General features: G+C 41.7%; 1 protein-coding gene across 3 annotated transcripts; it reads right to left on the reverse strand.

Moving 5' to 3' along the window:
* Positions 1–244: 244 nt before the first annotated feature.
* Positions 245–23,854, reverse strand: LOC148890239 (zinc finger protein 385A-like). 3 transcript variants are annotated; one of them, XM_089009639.1, is made up of 9 exons: positions 23,494–23,854; positions 22,451–22,536; positions 12,089–12,237; positions 8,959–9,069; positions 2,723–2,897; positions 1,885–2,202; positions 1,467–1,654; positions 1,277–1,363; positions 245–482 (listed from the first exon to the last, which is right to left on the reverse strand). In XM_089009639.1, the coding sequence occupies exons 3-9, from the start codon at positions 12,161–12,163 to the stop codon at positions 261–263; spliced, it is 1,176 nt and encodes a 391-aa protein (XP_088865765.1). In that variant the 5' UTR covers positions 12,164–12,237; positions 22,451–22,536; positions 23,494–23,854; the 3' UTR covers positions 245–260. The 3 variants fall into 3 exon arrangements, with proteins under 3 accessions (XP_088865765.1, XP_088865764.1, XP_088865766.1); XM_089009638.1 differs by lacking the exon at positions 22,451–22,536; XM_089009640.1 differs by lacking the exons at positions 8,959–9,069; positions 22,451–22,536.

A 23,854-nucleotide genomic window follows, 5' to 3' on the forward strand; every position in this document is an offset into this window, starting at 1 on the left:
GTCCGCTTCTTGGAGAGTCATGATCGGTGATTTGTTGGTATTTTATCGATGCGGGGCCGCTGGGAAAGATGAAAATGTATGTTGTCTCTCAGATCGTGAAATACTTTTGGCTCTGCCTGTTAGCGCAACAACAGCGGTAGTCTGCAACTCCAGTCTGCACCGTTAAGCGTCGCTCGCAAGCTTGACTCAAATGAAACACCACCTGAGTTGAGCTTGCGGCTTCACAGTGTGCTTCTGCCCGACTCCTCATTCTCACGCGTTCAGTATGGAGTGAAGAGAATTGGCCCGTGAGTCGTGCGAATGGGCCCCGGGGCGGGCCTCAGCAGGCTTAGGGGTGCCCCCTGTAGCAGGTGGTGATGGGGGTGGGTTGGCGGGCCAGGAGGTCGCAGTGCCAGATGATTTGAGGACGCCGCAGCGGCCATGGCTGCCGCGACGGCCAGAGGATTTGGTAAGAGCCCCGCCGCTAGTGTTTTTGGAAGTTCCTTTGAGAGAGAGACAAGGAGATAGTGACGAAAACACACATGGACAAAAGTACCGGGACACTAAATAATCAATGAATTGTAGTACAGACGATCCCCATCTTACAAACGAGATACGTTCTGAGCGGTTGTTCGTTCGTAAGGTGAATTTGTTCGTAAGTTGCTTCAGTTATTTTTTTTTTTTTTGAATGTATGTTTAATTCAAACACTGAACGGGGAAGTATGAAACACAGACGCTCTAACATTCCTAAAATAAATTCACACATACTGTAGGACGACGACATATGTCCTTGGGTCTTCAGTCAGCCATTACTGAAGTTACTGGCCTGTAATTATTGAATTACGTGCCAGCAGCCATTACTTTGCGTTATGCATCGAGTCCTTCTGGAGTGTCAACTGGGAAGAGGGATTTCCTCCCAGCCCACATACTCTACGCAGCCAATCGTAAGCGAGCTCGGCGGATCGGGGCCTGAACTCGTTTGCAGCACTTCAGCATAGCTGGGTGCAGATTGGGCAGCCTTGTCCGTCGCGTAAACATCCAGCCCATGAAAACTCTAATGTGGCTGTGTGTGTGAAGCCATGCAGCCAATCGCAAGCGAGCTTGGCCTGAAAAAGGCGCGGAACACAAAATCTAACTTGCAGCATCTCATTTTTCGACATACTGTACACGCAAAAATGTTCGTATGTACCAAACTTTCATAACTTGAATATTTGTAAGTTGAGAAGCGTCTGTAATTGACAGTGAAGTCTGGCACAAAACGAATGTCCATTTGCCAAAGGAAAGGTGGATACAATACCATGAAGTCAACACGTTTCTTGTGACGACTCAATAGAGGATTGGGTTTCCCCGCAACCCCGTCTCGATGCCTCCGGCTGGAAATATGCTGCAAGGCGAAAAGAAACCGGCCAGATCAAAGAAATGGATTGCTTTTCTTCACTCTTTGATTTTTTTTCTTCCCTCCTTTAAAATACGTTTTAATGTCTCACCTGTTTAAGCTGCAGCTCAGAGTTGACTCTGACATTGCAGATCTCACAGTGAAAGGTTCTTTCCTGAGTGTTGGAATCAGACGACAGGTCCCCGCCCTGCTCAGCGCTGCCTTTCAAACCCAGTCGTGGGTAGGCTTTAATGGGGCCCAGTCCACTCCGTGCTTCCAAAATTGTTTTGTGTTTTGTACCTGGAGTGATTAAAAAGTGTGACAAGGTCCAGGTCATATTCAAATTTTATGATATTTGACATGGAGGGTGGTAAAATGCTATTTGCAATATTTATTTTAAACCACTGGGTGGCAGAAGTGCTACCGCTTCTACTTGACATTCCCGGCAGCCATTATCCGCCGATTCCAATTACGCATATTCCTCATTTTTGGTGCATGTTTTTGTGGAGCCATGCATATGTACAAATTACCTTTGTTATGGGCCTCCAGCTGTGAGAGGGAATTAACTGCAACTTTGCATAAAGAGCAATAGAGAAGCTTCTTTGCTTTCTCTTCCTCAGACTCTCCAGAGGGAGGGCTGGGAGCCGGCGACGGGTTGTCAGCCAACGGCGCCCCCGCTGAGTCCGCGAGTGGTGCGCTGTCAATGGCGGCCGGCGAGGGGGAGGATGGCAAAGGTGCGCCTGTCGACTCCGAGAAGGGGCACGCTGCTTCTGTTGACTTCACCGTGGGTGTCGTGAGGTGGCTCGGGGTCAAAGGTGACTCTGAGTTGGCATGGGATTGAGTGTCGTCTAAAACCAGTAGATATATTTGCCGGTTAGTAAGCAGACTTCCAAAAGCCGCTTCAACATGTAGGAACTTTGTCTGTGTAAGCTCTCAATCGTACAGGAGTGGTTCATCGATGAAAAGGTTTCTTCAGCCGTCATTTGTACTTCTTTGAAGGTGTCGGACGTTTCGCTCAGAGCTACCAGCAAATTTTTTGTTCCCTGACGAAGCTTTCCGGATGAGGAGCGAAACGTCCGACACCTTCAAAGAAGTACAGATCAGGGCTGAAGAAACCTTTACATCGTAGGAACTTTATATAAATGTGTGAAAATAACGAGACAACGCTTTGCTGTCAAATCATACCGGGACAATATGAATATGATAGAATAATACACTATGACGGATACAGCAGTAGGATAATGTGAACTACCCAGAGAGGACTGAAAGCTCCGAGCAGATGTGTCGAGCATCTGGATCGTGTTGTGCCAGATTTTGTGTCTGTATGTGTGCGGATCATCACACGTCGGAGTGACAGGTGATGCTCACCCTGCTTATTTGGGTCAGGATCCAGGTTGAGTGGCGAGGGACCTGATGGTGAGGGTGAAGTGGTGGGGGGAGAGTGCTGCTTGTCGCCATCCTGAAGACGACCTGTCTTGGACGTCTCGATGCCCTTGACCCTGCGAGCGTGTCGGTTGCCTTTGTAATGAGCCTCCGCTTGACTCTGGAAGAAGAAAAAAAAAAAACAATTTCGTGGCTGTGTAAAGATTTGTGAGGATGTTCATTTCACTTGCATCATCATCATTTTTTTTATCTACCTGCTGACGTCCAACTGAGTCACAGAGCCAACGGGGGCCGTGTGTCTGTCACATAAAAGGCAATTCTAGTTCAATCTTTAGGTTGCCTTATTTGGGGGTGGGGAGTAATCTGACATGGCCATTTGGTAGATTTAAAAAAAAAAATCTTCACTGTAATTTGCAGGTGTCCAACTCCTTCCAGTGTTTGATGACTTTATGGTGTAAATGTGGAATATTGCAGTGGGAACGCATTTGAACTAAATCACTGCCAGACGCTGTGCAAAAATGTGTCCACTCCAATGCCAGGGTTTTTGTCATTTTCACTCGAATTCCAGGACCCACAGAATATAGTTGTAGAACTACATAAACATTCAATGCAGTGTTCGAAACCTTGGACTCTCTTCTTTCATCAGAAAAAAAAGTTAATTCCTAAATTATATGGGTCTGGAGTTATCTGAGGTGCAAGTGGTTTATATAGCGCTAGGTTTATATAGCGCTTTAACAACAGCTGAAGCTAGAACACAGCGCTAACATCGAAAAAAGGAAAATGCTGCACCCTCGTGGAAGGAAAAAAAATAGCCAGAGGTCTGACCAGCGCTTTATCGGCCACCCTCCGCCGCAAGAAAAAAACAAAACCCGAACAATGGCAGCGAATGAGTTAATTTGATCTCCCTTAATGCGTGTGACCTTGTTGATTTTAGAACTTGTAATATTTATTAGTCTCATATTTATTTTTGCTCACTTTATTTTATTTTTTTTCCCCCCAAAAGCTGCTAGGCTCCCCCCTCACTAGATACAGCTCTAAGTATCACGAAAAGCTGTGTAAAAACATGTCTTTACATTTCACCAAAGTTGAATATGGGTTCATACTTTCACAGATGTGTTATTTAACATAAAGTTGAGGAAGAGGAGGACGAGAAATGAGCATTATCAATCCACTAAAGGCAAAAAAAACAAAACTTTTGTATTGGATCACATTGCATGGTGTTAATGTTGAGTGCATAAATACAAGCTAAAACAATTTAAGATGATGTTCAAAACAACTTTGAAAGAAGCCCATAAGTCTTTTTTTTAATGGATGCACAACTGGAGCTCGATGGACCACTGGCTGGTATTCAAGATGCCTCTGTAAGCCTCAAGTATTAGCTAGCGATGACAGTTCCCCATATATAGCGCTCATCCTGATTGGCGATGACAGTATGGCATCCACAGCTCGCTGCTTTTGTAACTCAACCCAGTGGCTGCTGCTTTCCTTAAGCCTTCAATTAGAGGAGGGTATGATGCTTTACATGTCGATAAACAACTGCTGTAGAGCACCAGTCGTTCTTTTAGGAGTAACTACTCGGTTGCTGTCTTTCAGACATACTTCAAATACTTTCACTATCTGCGTGACCTTAAAATACAGGTCCGAAGAAATCAATGAAAGTCTGCCATGAATCAAAGAATCAGGAAAGCCTTGGGGGGGAAATGGCGCGAGGATGCGCTAGCTAGGTGCAAGGACAGAAAACGGATTACGCCAACGGGTCGTTGAGGTGAAGGGACGAAGTGAATAATGATCAAATATGAATGAAGTGCAGAAGAGTAAACTGACAAAACGAAAGACGACTCCACGTAGAAAGGGGATTAGGATGAGTGAAAAGGCAAGGATGGGATTTTAAAGTGAGTGTGGGGGGAGAAAACGGGAGCCAGTGAATGTCCCTGAAATCCTTTTTCTCTCAAAGCAGGATATGCTTTGATGTTTTATCTATAGAGTGACAAAGGCACAGAAAATGGAGCGAGCCGGTCTCTGACAAATCAGGGTACAGGCAGCAGCGACAGTCACGTGACGGGGGGGTGGGAAAAAACTGGCGAGAAGAAGACAGTAAACCCCACGAAGGATGAAAGGGGAACATTATAAACTAGCGTCGAAAACCGGTAGGAAGGAAGGTGAAGAGAAAAAGTGCGTCGACGGAGTAGTCTGGATCGAACGATGTGCGCTGTCGTTCTGCAGTGCTGACGACGGCTAATGCAGCATGACGTGACGTCAGCCTTGCAGCAGGACTGTGCTCCAACACTTGCAGGCTAATATGTCCTCTGTGGCCCCAGATGAATTGGCAATGTTATTATTACAACGTGTAGAGCGAGGAGAAGGGGGTGCCATGAAAGGCACTTTATTCGGAGTGGTTACATCAATCACTTCAGTCACTTTTACTTTGACATCTGTTTAACAATGGCTTCCCTCAGGCGTAAACAAGAAAACGTCGGGGGTAAGGTTTACGACGAAAATGCAAAAGATGTCGTGGGAAGGCTTAAAAAAACGGTCCACCTTCCACCTGCTGAAACTCGACTCCCAACAGATTATTACTTCATTATTAAAGTGCGTTCGCAAAGTTCCCATCCTCTCCTGTTACGCTGGGAAGTTTTTGTCCTTGCTCCTGAGCACAGGTGCAAAACTTTGTGTTCGTTCGTACAGGTTGGAAGGACGGAATCGCACATCGACTTGACGTGCATCTTTGGGAAATGAAACGTGAGGGCTCTTTATTTGTAGACAGCATGCGCGGTAGCACTCGAGCGTAAGGATCGGAACATCATGAATCTCATTTTGCTTGTTCAGGAATCTCTCTTTGGCACAGTGGGTATTCTGGCATACGGAGGACATTTCGTTTGTCGTGCCCCTGACGCAGCTGACAATTTGATGACTGAAATTAGAGTAATTATCATGTGTGCTGGAGCCAACTATTGGCGCAGGTAGTGTGAAGTGATTTGTGTTAATTTGACTGAGGTGGATGAAGACAGATTCGATGCGTTGAGGAGACGTGTGATGGATGTCATATATAAATATAACAGGGCCGTGCATAGAATCTTCTGAGTCATAGCTAGAGATCATGACTATCTTTATTGAACAGTGTTTTTAAAAATCAAACTCCGGTCAAAGGAAGGTTGTCTCTAAATACCCATGTCACCGATCTGTCTCTCTTTGGCAATACTTTTCTTAATTCCAGAGTAAACATTTGCTTGCAGTTCCTTATAGATCAATTTTAAACACCGCTAGAGAAGCCACTTTAATTCACAAAAATCAAGTCGGCTCTGTTCACGCCCACAACGGCAAAGCATCCATTTTCTTTTACCTGCTTGCAAGATACCAAAACTCAGTCTATAGTCCGCCCCTGCGAAGAGTCAGATTGCACCGCTCACTAGACTTGGCTTGGTCTTAAAAAGAGAGCCCTTATGGCACAGGTGTCCAAGTCAAGGCCCGGGGGCCAAATCTTGCCCGCCACATCATTTCATTCGGCCCACGAAAGCAAATTGAGCGTGTCAAGTTCCATGACGCTTGCTAAAGTCTGGACCAAAATTTCAAATTGTCAGATGTAAACCAAAATAACAATGATTATTCTTAACTTCCATTTTGAAAACTAGTCATTCCTCAATTGTTGTGCGCTCCGTATGTAATATACAGTAGAGGGCATGAAACATTCTAACGTCTTCCCCAAATTCCTAACAACCCCCAAGAGGAAACCGTAACTACAATGTGGCCCGCGGTAAAAAATGAGTTTGACACCTTTACCTTACGGTTTATAGTATGTAAATGAAATCATACCGTAGTGAACGAAATGTTCACATCTGCTGCACTTGTGGACCATGTGAGAACAGCAGTGGGGGGGATATAATTATGTGGCCCCTCACGGAGAACTGCGCAGGGTTACACTAGTTTCAGATGACTCCGCTGCCTCTGTCCTTTCTGCACTGCTGCATTTAGAGGACAAGTATTTAGCACCTAATCGTCACAATGTATTTATATTTTAGGCTCCGCTTGTACGCTCTATTCAATTTTTGTCTGAATACCATTTATTTCTGTTTGTGGTTTCTATTTTTAGTGATCAATTAAGTTGATTTTGTTTCACTAAACTTTGCAGGCTGGTTCAGGTCCTTCATGTTCTTTGCATGGGGAGCATCTTTATTTTTGACTGCCAATACAGTAGTCATCCATCTCTTTTTTTCCCCTCAAGTCGCCCAGAAACAATATTAGTAGTGATTTGATTTGAGATCATCACTGTAGTCCTTGTCATTTTCGTATGTTTGTTTACAAGATCGTGGTAGTTTTGCACTTCCAACATGTTTTAAATCACAGGTGTCAAAGTCAAGGCCCGCGGGCCAAATCCGGCCCGCCACATCAATTTTTTTTCGGCCCGCGAAAGGAAATCAAACTTGTTAAATTCCATGATGATTGCTAAAATCTGAGCCAAAATTTCATATTTTTGGATGTCAACCACAATAAAAGTCATTATTCTTGACTTCAGATTTGAAAACGAGTTATTCATTAATTTGCTGTGTGCTCTATATGTAATATTTGAAGGGATTTAAACATTCTAATGGGTTCCCCAAATTCATAACGGGCCTCAAGAGGAAACCAATGTGGCCCGCGGCAAAAAATGACTTTGACACCCCTGTTTTAAATTGAATCTCTTGCTCTGAAACAAAACGTGTCTTCTGTGAAAACAAACTGTGCAGGAATATATGAGTAGTTTACAGCCAGAATGCTGACACAAAACTGTGTTGCACTTGCAGCCAGTCATTAACTCATTGACTGCCATTCCCGAATTTTTTGGGGTTTTGATTTTTCTTGCCGATTAAGCGCTCGTCAGACCTCTGTCAAAGTTTTTCCCTCCACGAGGAGGCAGCATTCGCCGTTTGTACAGCTTCCCCCATTTGTAGCTAAGATAACACCAGACCAATTTAACTTTGGAATTAACTTTTTTTTCCTGATGAAACAAGAGAGTCGAAGGTTTCTTACGCTTCATTGAATATTTATGCAGTCTTAAACTCGATATTCTGTGGCTCCTGCAATTTGACTGAAAATGACAAAAACCCTGGCACTGGAGTGGACACATTTTTGCACATCATCTAGCAGTCAATGAGTTAAATATTTTCAAGCATAAATACTAACATATTTTCACTGTATTTTTGGCGTGTAAACATGTTTGGCCAGGAAATAAAAATCACTTCTGACCGTTTCCTTCTTGCTCACACAGCCACATTTTTATGATAATCCTAAAAACGACACTAATACATTTGAACCGACCATTACTTAAGTGCACACAGTTTAAAAAAAACATTTATCTTACAAGGTTTAAATCTTAAAGTACTTTGCCCAGAGACAGACATACAAGGGCTCTCTCGCTGTAAATGTCAAACAAACAGCCAACACATAAATCGTCTTCTGAGATGCTCACATTAAAAACCCCATCTCCATCAAGCATTACACTTTACTTTACCTCATAATGATGCAAACAGGAACCGTATACCTACTGTTACATGTTTTACAATCATATAGTAAAAATACTCATTTGTGTAAAATAATATATTCAAAGAGAGGCATAAATGCAGAGATATGTGTCATTCTTTCCTGGGTATGTGGCTGTAAAAGACAAACTTTGATAAACATTTATTTCTTGTGTCAATTTACACCCAGCTTTGTGTGCAAATGCACCCTTATGGGGACCGTGACATAAACAAAGAACTGAGCGTTAAAAGAAGCCAACTGATCTAATTGGTGAAACTTTACTTTAGTTATCATTTTGGAACCAGTTGCAAAATTACTTCTCTTACTGGGAACATGAAATTCCTTTCCTTTAAACTTTTTTTTTCTCCTTCAGGCACATTGCTTTTAGCTGGCGGTGCACCATCCGTCAAAAAATGCTTAATCAGCTTTAATGGAACTTTAAAGACACACTACCGTTCATTTCTTGGCCGTGGGTCTTTTCTCGCACCCCTTCTATTAAATTGTCATCAGAGTAAATCTAATAGGCTCCTATACCCTGACACTTGCTATCTTATGTCGAGCTATGATGACTCAACAAATCAACTAAGTGCCTTTGGTGTTCAGGACACGATTCAACCTAATAGAAACAATCATGTTAAGAAAAAATATTCAGTCTGCCTGGTTTGGAATAATGAATATTTATTGGCCATTCAATATTACGGGGAGGTGTGCAATGTCAAATTTCATACCTCCGAGTTGAACCGAATTTGACAGACATTGCAGGAGATGATGGGGCGCTTTGTCCTCGCCACGGGATGCCCGAAGGTGTGCGTCATAACTGCCTTCTGGATGGGGTCCATCTGAAAAGGTTAAGTTAGCGCAAAGGTCACTTGACAGATTCAACAACAGCGGATGAGATCAGGGGGTGCAGGTGACTGACGGAGAAGTCGCTAAAAGGAGAGTTGTAAACAAGAAGCGTGAATTCGGGCAGGGGTGATTGATGTGGGTGGCGGTGGGGTGAAGGGGGGGTGGCTCAGCAGTTGCTGTTGTCTGCGGGGCCTCACTTCTTGGGTGTGGTTCAAATACTTTCATTCACTTTGTGACTTTAGGGGCCTAAATATAGACTCCCTGCATATTCTACAAAGATGCTGTAGTTCACAGGTGTCAAAGTCAAGGCCCGCGGGCCAAATCCGGCCCGCCACATCATTTTTTTCGGCCCGCGAAAGCAAATCAAACTTGTTAAATTCCATAATGATTGCTAAAATCTGAGCCAAAATTTCATATTTTTGGATGTCAACCACAATAAAAGTCATTATTCTTGACTTCAGATTTGAAAACGAGTTATTCATTAATTTGAAGGGATTTAAACATTCTAATGGGTTCCCCAAATTCATAACCCTCGAGAGGAAACCATAACTACAATGTGGCCCGCGGAAAAAAATGACTTTGACACCCCTGCTGTAGTTCATATATTCAATATAAAATCCAATGTGTGTGATTGGGTTTGTTGCTTTTAATTTATTTCAAAGATTCATAATGAATACTTGGGCATGAGAGAATACGGAAGTTATTTTTTTGTATTCACGGGTGACGTATTGCTGCCAATGCAATTGTGTCGGAATTCCTCTGCAGCCCAGTTGTTGCCTCTGTGGGTTCAACACTTAATGCAGGAAAAAAAGGTCAGGACCAAAAAAAATCAGCCAATCTTATTGCAGGAGCTCGGATGCAGCATTGACTTTACTGCATGCGAAGTCGCTGGTGCTTCCTGTTAGTATTCCGAAACATGCAGACGGTGAGGGTGTTGCCCTCAGCAACCACCAAAAATTCTCTGTGGTTTTACACAGCTTATCATCTGCTGCCTCCACTTTGGACGCATGCAGCTAAAATGAAAGAGTGTTTACGCACCACAGCTGCAGACACCCGAGGAAAATGCGTTGGTTTGAAAAATCAGAATGTTATTGGAATGTATTGTTGTCATATACAAGCACTCTGTTTATTTTGGGCTTTTTTTCCCTCTTGTCGTCTCCCTATTCTTCTCCTTATCGCCTTTGTGTATGAAAATCATTGTCAGTCGTCCTACTGAATGAATCAATGTATGTGTCATCTGAATAATGGTCTGGTCCTCCTATCATAGTTTTCTACATTTCAGTCTTTTCTCAAAGGCTAGTCAAAATAATTCATCATACAGCTGCGAAATGTGAATAAGGTCACACAAATACAAACTTAACATTGGCATTGGTTAAGGTGAGAGTTGCCGATTGTATTTGTCTGTAATCATCCATGTAAGAATGCTTCAATACTGCATTTCTAATAGAAGCCATGCCAGCCATGTAGTGATAATTTAATGTAAATAGGGATGGCAGCATTTTTAACTAACTGCAATTTATTCTCACCAAAATAGTTGACGATTCTTACTCTCATACACTGCCATTCCCGAATTTTGTTCGGGAATTGAAAATATGAGCGCCATTCCCAAATTTGTTAGGATTTTTGTTTGTCTTTCTGGGGGTGCCAAAAAAGCGCTGGCCAGACCTCTGGCAGTGTTTTTTGTCTTCCACGAGGGGGCAGCATTTCACTTTTTCTCCATGTTAGTGCTTTGTTCCAATTTTAGCTGTTGTTGAAGCGCTATACAGACGGTCCCCAACTTTCATCCGAACATTTTTGTTGTTGCATGAAGTATTCTCTCCAGTTGTACATGTGCGTATCTTTATCGAGCATATATTTTTAAATATTTATTTTTCAGTACAAACCAATGCAGGTTTCTTATAATAATACATTTCATTTATAAGCGCCTTTCAAAACTCTCAAGGACACTTTACTGTCAAAGGATATTTTTTCTGCGGGTGAGCAGCGGGAGCCACACGCGCCAGCGTTCACTGAAATCTTAAACATATTTATATAAATCGTAAACATACTTTTATAAGCTTTCAACATACATTGCATACAAAAAATAGTACTGAAGCAACTTACGAACAAATTCACCTTAGGAAATGACCATTCGGAACGTATATCGTTCGTAAATTGGGGATCGTCTGTATAAACCAATATGTATGTATTGCATTGTATTTTGGAAAGCCACCCTCATTTCAAGCTCACACCTATAGGTACTCACCTATAATTTAGCAATTAACTTAGGTTACATACGCTACATCAAATGTTTATGTGGTGCTAAAACTCAATATTCTGTGGGTCCTGGAATTTGAGTGAGAATGACAAAAAAAAACCTGGCACTGGAGTGGATACATTTGTGCACATCGTCTGGCAGTGAATGAGTTAAAACGCAGTATAATGACGGAACTCCAACCAAGAAAATTTTTAAATACTATGAATGAAATTCTATTGTAGGCAAGTGTATTCAGAAGACCGTTAAAGAATGCAGTCCATTTTTTAAAATTCCTAATAACCTGAAGAGTAATTTGCTAAGGTCTGATGACATTGGCGGCCACACTCCACGTCCTCGACAACGCAAGATGAATCCTAAACTCACACAGGGGTCCTTTTCCCCGAGCGCACGCAGATGACCGAGATGACGTGTGAATGTGTGTGGTCACGTTGACCTTCACATGAAACTCAATCTGGAAATGAGAACCAGAAAATGCTGACTCAGCTAAGGCCTCTTTATACAATTGATTAGCCGCAAGTCATTTTAGCGCTGTAGAACACTTGCTAAGGCTTCACTTCTTGATTTTTGTTTGTTTTTATTGTTTTTCATAAGTCTCACTTTTGGATAAAAATATGAATAGCTGTCAAATAGTCAGAAAATATGTAAATCATTCATACTCTCTGTTGGCTAGGAGCCAACGTTAGCAAACGCCAACTTGGTGTCATCTTATAACCACGTTAGCACCCGCTCTTGGTGACATGACAAGGACCACTTACTGTATTAAAGTTGGGGAAGAGACCAAGAGTTGCGGGGTGTGGCGACTCCAGGGGGAACTGTAGGAAAGGCTTCATGTCCAAGGGGGAAGGTGGGAGGACAGCCGGGCTCCTGAGGAAGGCAGGGACCGGCCCCGCTCGGTTTACACTTCCTGTACAAAAAAAGGCAACATGAGATTAAAATGAAGGATGTGTGTCAATAGATTATTCTGGCTCTCTACCACACAAACTGTTTAGAAGTCGCAGGTGTGCTGGAGCCTCTCCAAGCTGTCTTTGAGCAGTCGGTACCGTATTTTCCGGTGTATAAGGTGCACCGGAGTATAAGGCGTACCCCCAATGAATGGTGTCTTTTCAAACTTTTTCCATATATAAGGCGCACCGGATTAGAAATCGCACCTTCAATAAATGAACGTTTTCCAACTATAATATATAAATAAACTGTATAAAAGTTTTCCAAATATAAGGCACACCACATTATAAGGCGCAACAGTAGAGGCTGGGTGACGTACTAATTCTTCTACAGGGGGAAATGGAGTCAGTGACTGCTGACAGGAGTTGCGAGATCTGTTGTGGCTCAATATGACTTCACATCTAAGGTGCACCTGCATATAAGGCGGAGGGTCATTTTTTGAAGAAAAGGAAGGCTTTTGTGTGAGCCTTATACACCGGAAAATAAGGTACACCGTTTACCGAGTGCCAAAATGTATAAAATAAATCCTACCAACCCAACAAAATGAAGCAGTTATTTGATTATTCCCCAAATTGCAGAATTTATGATTTGGGATTTGCGTGACATCGCAACATCGCCCTGAATTTAACGAACTGATTGGGCCTAATGCAGAGACATGTATTTGTTATTCATGTCATTCTATTTTATTGGGAATAAAAAACCTGCATTGAATAAAAAAAATGCTCATCCACTTCCTCCCACGGCATCCCTTGCTCACTTTCCTCTCACTTGCAACTCTGTCATAGTAGCTGCCTGTACTTAATGACTTCTTATGTGATGGGCAAGGGGAGCGGGGGAGTGTGTGTGTGTGTGTGTGTGTGTGTGTGTGTGTGTGTGTGTGTGTGTGTGTTGGGGGGGGGGATAAGCACCTTAAGCCTCAAAACTGGCAGGCTGCAGATATCTGCCTCCTCTCACTTTCTCTGTCGCTTCTTTCTGACACCAGACATTGTTTTCTGTCCTCATTTTACGGTCTCTTATTCTGCCAGCCTGCATCTGTGCTTTCTCGCTTCCGCAGCGGTCCAACCTATACTACTAGTTTTTGTTTCTGCCTCTTTATCCCTGCCACTATTTTGCACGTTCCTCCCACTTTCAAGGCGCTTGGTGGGGAAACCTGCAATACCGTCGTGGTCCAATCAAACAACGCAAGAAATAATTTGTATGCATCTTTTTTCTCTCTTCCTCCCCCTCCTGAGACGATACGCAATCAGCATCTTTTATTGCTACTGCTTTGTGATGACTGCTTACTTATTGCTGTTAAATATTCAAATAGAAATTGTTTCAGGGGAAATGGGAGAAATGCTGTTTTTGGTGACTCCAGACACGTTCTTTTCACTGATGGGGTTGGTGTGGGGAAACGATGCGAAGAATACAAACATGGACAAAGGGGAAATATTTTTTTCTCCCTCTTGTTGCTCTCATCTTCATAGCTTTTGCAACCCTGGAGCAGTCATATGCTACATTACAAGCAGAAAGCTTATTTTTATGGGGATGACAAACAATTCCTCCCGATGGCAACTTTACAAGTCTGTGTCATAGAACTCTTAAGACATAATTGTACAAAATTTGGACTGTTGATCTGAAATCAAAAGCATTTGAAATCCTCTTCAATAATAATAATGAAATAATAATAATGATAATAATGCTAATAATAATGCTAATAATGATAATAATGTGAATAATAATGATGATAATAATAATGATAATAATAATAATAATAATAATAATAATAATAATAATAATAATAATAATGAAAATAACAATAATAAAGATAATAATCATACTAATCAAAAAAACAATATTGATCATACTCATAATCATCATCATCATCATAATCAATAATCATAACAATCTCCTCTTCTTTTCCTTTCGGCTTTCCCGTCAGGGGTCGCCACAGCCACAGTCATCCATCTTCAGAGGTTTGATTCGCATATAAACATATTAATAAATAATATTAATAATGATCATAATAACGATCATAATAATGATCATAATAATAAGGATCATTGTAGACATGACATGGATCATATTTGACCTGCACGTACTTCATAATAACCCCATTCAGTATATAAATATACAGGGACATCGTTTACAACAGTGGACAGTTGGTCCGGTGATAGGGTTACTGGTAATTGTTACTTGTGCATGAAAAGGTTAATTAAGAGGGTGTTCACGAAAAAATAATATGGATCCAAATTTCAGTGAAGTAAAGAATGAGACAGGTGTCATGCCCTGATTTCTGTGCAGGTGCAATACTTGCTGCACCAACACACCTCTAGGATGTGTGACAGTCACAACAATGTGACTGTGTGACTCTGTTGTATTAATTGTACTAAAACAATCAAAATAAATTGCCTTTTTTTAACCCAATGGTTTTGTTTGCTACTTTGGACCTTTCTGTTGTGATGACTTTGTTGTTTGAGATTTTGTTCCTGCTGACTTTATTTAATACAATTTGCCAAATACACCCTGCCCATCACTATTGCTGTAATTTTGACGTCCCCCACCACCTTGCAAACCTTGACAAAATGAAAGATGAGGCTCAAAATGCCTGCAATTTATTTCTTGCCTTTACAACAAATCAAAGCAGGCTGGAACCTTTCCGTGATGTAAATAAATGCTTGGTTAACAATGCAAATCTCGAGCGGGATGGATTTTGTCGCTAGGTGCAGTATTTCCTCTTCGCCTCGCCAAGCGTGCACCGGCTGCTCGTTTTCCACCACATTACAGTTTAAAAGTCAAATCATTTCTGCTGTACCTTCATTAACGTTCCAGCATGCCCCAATAGAGTCGCATATTTCAAGTTATCGTGCTGCCTTTCTCGAGTCACATTCTCTATCATCTCTCGTACAGCTCCTGTTCCTATCTGCCCTTCCAACGTGATTTACAATGACATCAGATACGCGAATGCGCCACCCCTTCACGTCAAACGACTGCCATTGATTGTACACATTCGGAGGAGAGGTAAAGCGTCAAAGTGCTGTCAAACTCTATAAATCCAGACCACACCATCTACTGGCCCTTAACTCAGAAAAAGGAACCAGCCCGCCTCTCCCGACCCCTCTCGCCATTGCCTTTTTGTTTTCTCATGCAAATGTTTGGTTGTGAAAAAGATCAATGCCCATGTAATAGCTTATTGAATTTTTGGGTAGAATTGTGAGAGGCAGCCTGAAATGAAGACATGCAGACGGAAGGTGGAGTGCAATAAAGAGGTGGTAGGGGGTTCGCGGGGGGGGGGCGAAAAAAAATGACATCCACGGGCCAGCGGCTTATCACCACAAAGCACGGCGCGCATACGCAAGCACATGCACGCCAACGTGCTGTGCCTAAGGGCTCTGAAATTGGCAATTCATTTGGCCAATTTAGCTTTAATGATCACAGAGGTAATGTCAATGTCAGTGACGACGATCAGTATTCCCGGCCTGACTGCATCGCTGTTTGGGACCGTGGCGGCGAGTGGGAGGAACCGTTGTAGAGGTGGGCTGCCAAAATAAATTTAGGAAGAAAAATAAGTCAAAAAGAGAAAAGGAAAACAGCCACCTTGGTTTACCGAATGGACATAAAACACCAGGCGACTCACATCTGCATGTAAATGAGCTACTGTGCGCAGATACCTCTCAACCGCCTCCCTTGACGACGTTGGTGTACAGAACCTCCAATGTCTGAGCCCGCAGCTCTGTCTTGACCCACTCTGCTCGTGTTTACTCCCTACACACACACACACTCCAGTTTATACGGTGACGTCACACATCCTCAAGTTGATTCGGTGGTAAATGACACCGTAAAGTGCAGACGGTCATTTACGAGCATCTTTTAGCTCCCTCGCTGACAGAAATTTAATTTGATTGTCACTTCTCTGTAAAATAATTCAAAGAGCTCCGGTGTTAGCGCTCGTAATGTTGTCCATCTGAAGCGTGGAACCCGTGAAGGAACACCGCCAGCTTTGTTTTGCATTTGCTAGCTTGACTCTGATGCTGCTGTGGACTCAGCATGACATCCAATTTACCCCCAAAGTCATACGCAGTTTATTTCAACCTGGGCGAGGGGACAGGCGACCGAGCACATAGAACACTGCGGTGTTCTCCTGGGTTCGGTCCAGATGAATGTTTTGTCAGTGTGTGAGATCTGCGAGAGGCACTTGATTTAGGTTTGCACTTCATTTTAATGATAGATGCTATGCGCGCCAGTGGCGAGGCTTAAATGCTGCCTGCCACACAACCTGGAAGAGTGACTGTGTGCGCATCAGCTCGTCTTTCTGCAGTTCACTTCTCTGATTTCTTAGTTTTTTTTAACCATTTGACATTATTTTCATCACTCACGTGTATTATGAGAAGGACGTAAGCGCGCTGTAAATTGAACTCTTTCAACAGTAGCCAAAATGGAACTGTATAGTGCCACTTAGCAGTTTTTTTGACGACGATACTAGTGCAGCGTGTTCTACCGGAAACAAATTCCTTGTGTGTTCTACATACTTGGCAATAAAGATGATTCTGATTCTGATTGCTGGTGTCAAAATCTCCTGTTCGCCGCATACGCCATTTTAACATTTTGCCGGATTACGATAGAGGGAAGCATCCACTGATTAGCAAAGAGATGAGCTCGGGAGGGGAGGAATAATAGCAGATGAGAGGGATGGAGTCGATCGAGCACGAGTGGGGGGGAGGGGTGGCACTGGAATAAGAAGCGAGGGAAGGCATCCGAGGTTGGGGAGGGGGCTTGGGGGAAGCCGCATGTTTTAAGGTGAGTCCAAGGTGAACGGAGGATGTAAAGAGCTGTGCAACCTGCAGGTTAATGTACAGGAGGAACATCATTGGCGGTTGTAGGAGATTACTCGGGCATTGGTTAGCTCGTTTTATCAAGCAGTTTCCACACATGCGGCTATATCTGCCTCCGAGGCTTCACTTTTGGCTGTCACATGCAAAATGTCACATAGGCATGAGAGATTTGGAGTTTATTTTGCATCTCACCTCATAGGATAGATATGTCTTGTCTCATTCGAGCCATAAAACATCCTGAGATCTACAGCAATAGTGTTTCATACTTGCAGCATTTACACCAATAAAATGACACAAACCAGCACATTAGTCTAAAAAAAAAAGAAAATGCCATTACATTTTACATGAACCTGCCATAATAGAGGTTTTGTGAAACTATGCAGACTTCACAATGCTTTACTTGAGAAAGCATTTACCAAACTGTCATTGGCCCCACAACCCACCTATAAGGTTTTTTTTTTTTTGTTTTATTTATTATTATTATTATTATTATTATTATTGTTGTTTTTCGTCTGTGCATTTATGTATTTATTTATTCATTCATTTAGTTATTCATTTATTTATTTGTCTGTTGGTTTATTTATTTATTATGTGACCTAATCCATGTTCAATTGAAAAGTAGGCCGGTCAATAATTCAAGATCAATATGTAGCACAATAAACACTTGATCGATATCAATAGAAAATGCCGTCAATAAAATGTTGAATATAAAATAAAAATAGATAAAAATCTATAAATCGGAACACAAACCTCCACACGGGCATAATGTGAATTGTAAGTAGCATGCAACCACCCCGAAAACGCAAGAAAAAGCAAGTAAACCATCAGTGTCAAAGTCGAGGCCCGGGGGCCAAATCTGGCCCACCACCTCATTTCATTTGGCCCTCGAAAGCAAACCAAGCATGTCAAGTGCCATGATGCAAAATGTAAAATTGTCCCATGTAAACCACAATAACAGTCGTCATTATTCTTGACTTGAAATTTGAAAAGTAGTTATTCATGAATTTGTTACGCGCTCTATATGTGATATGTGGAGGGGATTAAACCAAATTAATAACAGCCCCCAAGAGGACAATGTAAGTACAACGTGGCCGGTGGCAAAAAACGAGTTTGACACCCCTGAACTAAACCAATGCAGAAGATATTCAACTATAAACGCTCACAAAACCCCTATTTCACATTTTTTTCATATAACTGCTCTTGACATAATTGTGAGTTCCCCCAAAGCATGATCATAGATACAATCACAGCTCTATTCAAGGAAGCTTGTTAACTCCCCTCGAGTTTCAGTCGTTTAGGGAGATGTTACAACATCCCAAAGCTTGTTTTCAAAGTCTCTTTTCATTATAGCGAGGTCACCACGGTACGCAGTCTTGAGGCCGACAGAGGAACATATGGCATGAAACCACAGCGAGGGAAGTGAAGGTCATGGAAAGAAAAAAAAAATCCACTGTGTCAACACAACACGCAGCCTTGCCGCCGCGCCACATTATGATGATCCTTTTATTTGAGCATTTACACACCTGCCATAACTCGACTAATAGGGCTCGCACTGACCCAGTACTGTGCAACCTGAGCGTGTAATGAACCAGAGAGAAGAAAAAAAAATCATATTTAAAAGAGTCAACATAACTTGATCATAATGAAGCCAGCAGGTGCATCCACTGCTGTTTTGTTTTCTTTCAAAGGGGAGAAGACAAAGGATAGATGTTCAGGTGACCGACGCTATAGAAGTAGGGTGTCATTTTCTTGGGGAGCAGTAATTGCGGGTTATATTTTGAGAGCCTCTGTGGTTTTGATGGCATAGCACAACACACAAAGATAATGACGGGTCGGCGCCAGGCTTGTAGCCCTCAGGCCTTATTTGGCAACCTTGAAACCAGTAAATGACAGATCTACACATTTCTGTCTTTGTGTCCAAGCCCTTTTTATTATATATCTGGTCACCAGACTTTTGGCTCCGCGAAAGCCTTTACAGTGAGACCTCAACTTACGAACTTAATTGGTTCCCAGAAAGAGTGTGTAAGGCGAAAAGTGTGTATCTCAAAAACAAATTCCCATAGGAAACCATTAAAATGGGAATAATCTGTTCCGGGGTTTCCATAAAATATACTTTTCAACTAAATAAGCCTTAAAACTACACACAACATACCTTATTCTATGTATAATAAATGTGCTATTGTATTGCAATGAAAGAAATACACTGCATTGTATCATAAAGTCACTTTATTTACATTTGTGATGGTCATTTATGGCTTGATGGAATGGCGTTGGAGGTCGAAGGTCAAAGGGAATTGCTGTTTGGAAAGAGAGGCGCATTACACGACGACTGTAATTAAAGAAATAAACTGTGCTGTAAAATCAAGTTTTATTTACCTTTTTGATGGTCGTTGATGGCTTATGGAAGGAGAGTCACCTTCCATAAGACTGTTGGTAACTTAACCTGTGGTGCTGTTAGGTCGTGTGCTTCCGCCGAAGATCACTCCGCCAGCCGTGGTGGGTGTGTATTATGAAAATAGTGTTTATTATAAGGTTTAATTTTCATAAATTTGACGTTTGTAAAACAAAAAGTTTGTACGTTGAGGTGTTTGTAAGTTGAGGTCTCACTGTATTTGTGCCTTCAAAGACATTCTGACCGGTTCTTGAAATAGCGACTGGCTTATTTTTGTGACAAAAAAACCCAGTCACTTTTCTGACAATAACACCTACGATAATGGAATTTTACCACCCTAATGATGGATGAATGGCTTGAGTAGCCCGTGATGAGAAGAAAGGAGCGTCAGTGCAGGGCGCTGATGCGTATGTGGAACTGCCGCGGCATGGAATTGAAGCGGATTTACGTGGGACAGGAGATGAGACAATTTCTTTTTGTCAATGGATGCTACAGCTTTGTGTTAGCTTTCAACATTTACAGTAACTTGTAGCAGACATGCACATTTCACCATGATATCCTTAATCTACTGGTGAAAAGGAGGCTTTGATCCTCTCTTCTTTCATCTACAACTGCTTCATACAACAAAGAAGGTACAGAAAAGTGTGTAAGATTGATTGACTGTGTGTTTTGTGTTGTGTTACATAATTCGTTGTCTTGTTTTTTGTTGTTGTTTGACTTCAAGATGGCGCCATGAGAATGGCCGAAGTTAGTGACCCTTGTGAGGATAAGCGGTTCAGAAAATTAATAGAATGATGAATATATTTTTAAGCTTTATAGGCAATGTTTTAACTAACACAATTGAAATGCTATTAATCTGTTCCAGCCCTTGTGCTATTTGTGATGTGCCAACCTTGGCCACTGGGGGGATATATAGACAGCAATACACATGAAGAAGAGTTCAACTGATTCATCAATCACCTGCTCATTTACGTGAGCGAGAGAGTGAGAGAGAGTGACCGAGAGCAAGCGAGAGAAAATGACGACCTCCTGTGGCCACCTCCGTTTCCACAAGCTGATAAATTCCTTATATGGAGCTTGGACGCCCTCTTCTGGCGGCTTTTGGGTGCAACACAAGCTCCCCAGACCAAACAATACAGCAAAATACATTGACGTGATGGAAGGATCGCTACAATGCGTCTTTTTTTCGGTCAGGGGCGTCCCTTTCGTGACGTCACGTACGGCTCGTCACCAACTCAAAAACAAGACTTCCTGAATATTCAGCGCGAGTTTTAAAAAGTAAAATATAGCTATATGCAGTGGAATCTTTGTAAAATACGCACAGTACAAGACATTTGAAGCCATTTTACAAATTATGGACACAACTTGTCCGGAGACGTTACCTTGTATTTTGGGCAGCCACCCTTATTTCAAGCTCATATAACTCCAGATCCATATAACTTAGGAATGAACTCTTTTTTTTCTGATGAAAGAAGAGAGTCGAATGGTTCTCACACTGTATTACATGTTTATGTAGTCCTAAAAGTCAATATTCTCTGGGTCCTTGAATTCAAATGACAATGATAAAAACCCTGGCACTGGAATGCACACGTCTGGCAGTGGATGAGTTAAGGACATCCGATTTGTTGCTTTATGAAATGTGTTACTTATATGTAGCAACATTTTTCAATCCAATCAAATGTGACATTTTGGCTCATAATTCTTGACTTGGTCAGTCTTGCGTGTGTCACTTTGTCAAGCATACATTTCAAAATGTCAATGGCGGTTATCCTTTGATGTGTCGCCTTGATTTAAAGGTCATGTTATTTATCGAAGGCAACATGCCCCTGTGATTCTTTTTAGTCGGGAATGCTGATTTGCAGGACTTAGCTCCCTTTTTATCCCAAATACAGACTATGTGTATAAGAGTTAAAAAAAGGAAAAAAAAGGTCCTTTATCCTGAATAAGTAAAAGCCTCAAACATCTCGCTGTGAAATATTCATTATCAAAAAATAAATAAATATCACTAAGAGTCACCGACCGCTGCTCTGCACCGGGGGAGATGAGTCATATTTAGCACATGTTTAGAACGTGTCAATTTTTTGCTCTCTGGTTTTCAAATGGTGGCTGAGGGTTGTGGGTTGATTGTGGGTTGTGACTGATAATGACATGCGAGTGTGTTTTTTGAGATTTACAGCATACGGCTGTTAAAATCTGATTATGCTTATTGTGGCTCGTAGGAGTGGTGGGGGTGGGGGGGGGTGATCGGTTGAGCGTGAAATCTAAAATAAATTGGAATCAAATATTCAGTCACAGAATTTACAATGGGCAACGCTGTCTTTGCACTTTATCCGATTAATTGTCGAGGCCAAAATGACAGTAAGATGTACACTCTTAACTCATTCGCTGCCATTCACGAATTTAATCGGGAATTTAAAAGATGACGTAGAGCGCCATTCCTGAATTAATTTGGGTTCTGATTTTTTTTTTTTTTTTTTTTTGCTTTGGTGCCGATAAAATGCTGGCCAGACCTCTAGCAATGTATTTCCCTTTCACAGCATTTCGGTTTTTTTTCCATGTTAGCGCTTTATTCCAGCTTCAGCTGTTGTTAAAACACTATATAAACCAATATATACGTATTGCATTGTATTTTGGACAACCGGCCTAATTTCACGATCATATAACTCCAGACACATATAATTTAGGAATTAACTAATTTTTTGTTTTTTGTAGAGCATTTGTCTTTTGTACAGCCACCCTCACTTGCACCTCACATTACTGCAGACCCATATAATTTGGGAATTAACTTTTTTTTCCTGAAGAAAGAAGACAGTCTAAGGTTTCTTACACTGCATTGAATGTTTATGTAGTCCTAAATTTCAATATTCTGTGGGTCCTGGAATTCGAGTGACAATGACAAAAACCCTGGCACTGGAGTGGACACATTTTTCACATGTCTGGCAGTGAATGAGTTAAACCTGATATGAACGCACCTTCTTGCGTGGCGCCATTAATCCGTATGGTCCAACAAATTAGGGATGGGGAATTTTGGCATTTGCACCTGCGTCATGTGGCATTCCTTTGAATAAAATACAACATTCAGAATGGAGCCTGACCAAAGAGGTACATTCTGGACAGGGGGAGGGGGGCAGTGAAATTATATATTGTTCACTGACACCCCCCCCCCCCCCACCCCCACCCCTTTTTTTTTTAGCAAGGAGGGGAGATGACCTTCAAACGTTGTCATCATACAACATTTTCTTTGCATGATAGCATCAGCAATGCAACTGACTCAGCGCTGGTGTGGTTTCAAATGTTGACCAAAGCGCCGTTTGATTGACAAACAAACACCGTCCTCACCATTTGTGCATTCAGGGCGACTGTAGAAAAATGGCGCTGAAAGATGGTGGGATCTGTTTATTGAAAAAAAAAGACACGCTAAATATCCTATGGTGCTAAAATTTCATTTAACAGAGGTATATTATTCAGGAATTTCAGTCGTTCCACTTTTGAATAATATTCACTGAAATATTTAAATAATATTGTGTAATTAATTGAAATTTAATCTACTCCCTTCAATTTGTTTTTTTATTGTGAATTTTTTGACATTCTGGCTTTAAAATGAATTTTCTTGTTGAATTGTTGAATTTAAAACAATGTCTGACTCACAGTGCATTTCAAAATAAAAGTTTCCTTGCTAAGGAGATTTAACCTGATGAATATATGTGAAAAATATTTTGACGTTTGTTTTCTGTTGGATTATGGAAAGCACCAAACTGAGATGAATTATCATTTCATCCGTCGAATGAAATATAATATTGTGAAAATGGGCTTTTAACCTTTATATATCTTTGTTGACATGTAAAAAAAACACTGTTTCGCTGAACATGTCAAATCATATAAAATATATCAGGTATAAATCATAAAAAGTTTCACTTTGTTTTATATGCCTGTGACTGAGTGACGACCTGCATTGAATTTATATTCACAACGCACACAAAAAAAGTTTGCGCCATAACATCAACGTGACACTCACCCAAAATCATCCTGAAGCCTTCCACGGGGAACAACTTCTTATCCACAATGTCGTCCTTCTCCTTTTCCTCTCAAATGTCCTTAAACTCGAGCGCACCTCTCTCAAAACTCAGCATCAATGCATAAGAAACCTCCGACATGACAAGCTTTACTTTTGCATCCAACTCTCGTCGCTCGCCTGTGATCTCGAGGTCACGTCGTTGCCCGAGGAGAAGCACACCGATCCCGCTGCAACACGCTTCAGAATAATCTATTGCATGCCAGCCACTAATGTAGTCGCTGCTCGACGCTCACAGTTCGGCGGCAGGAACAAACGGCGAATAGAGCTGAGGTGACGCTTCACTGGAGCAGCCTCTGCACTA

Source organism: Hippocampus bargibanti, linkage group LG12 (genome assembly GCF_051943395.1).
Source record: "Hippocampus bargibanti isolate YZ-2025 linkage group LG12, ASM5194339v1, whole genome shotgun sequence".
Lineage (NCBI taxonomy): Eukaryota > Metazoa > Chordata > Actinopteri > Syngnathiformes > Syngnathidae > Hippocampus > Hippocampus bargibanti.

Bases quoted from the DNA above. Each gene is read 5' to 3' on its own strand.
- LOC148890239 (XM_089009638.1), bottom strand. The intron at 1,655-1,884 runs GTAATTTGTACA...TAATCACTCCAG, and splicing joins GCTGGAGGCCCATAACAAAG to GTACAAAACACAAAACAATT. The intron at 1,364-1,466 runs GTGAGACATTAA...TTCGCCTTGCAG, and splicing joins CTGAGCTGCAGCTTAAACAG to CATATTTCCAGCCGGAGGCA.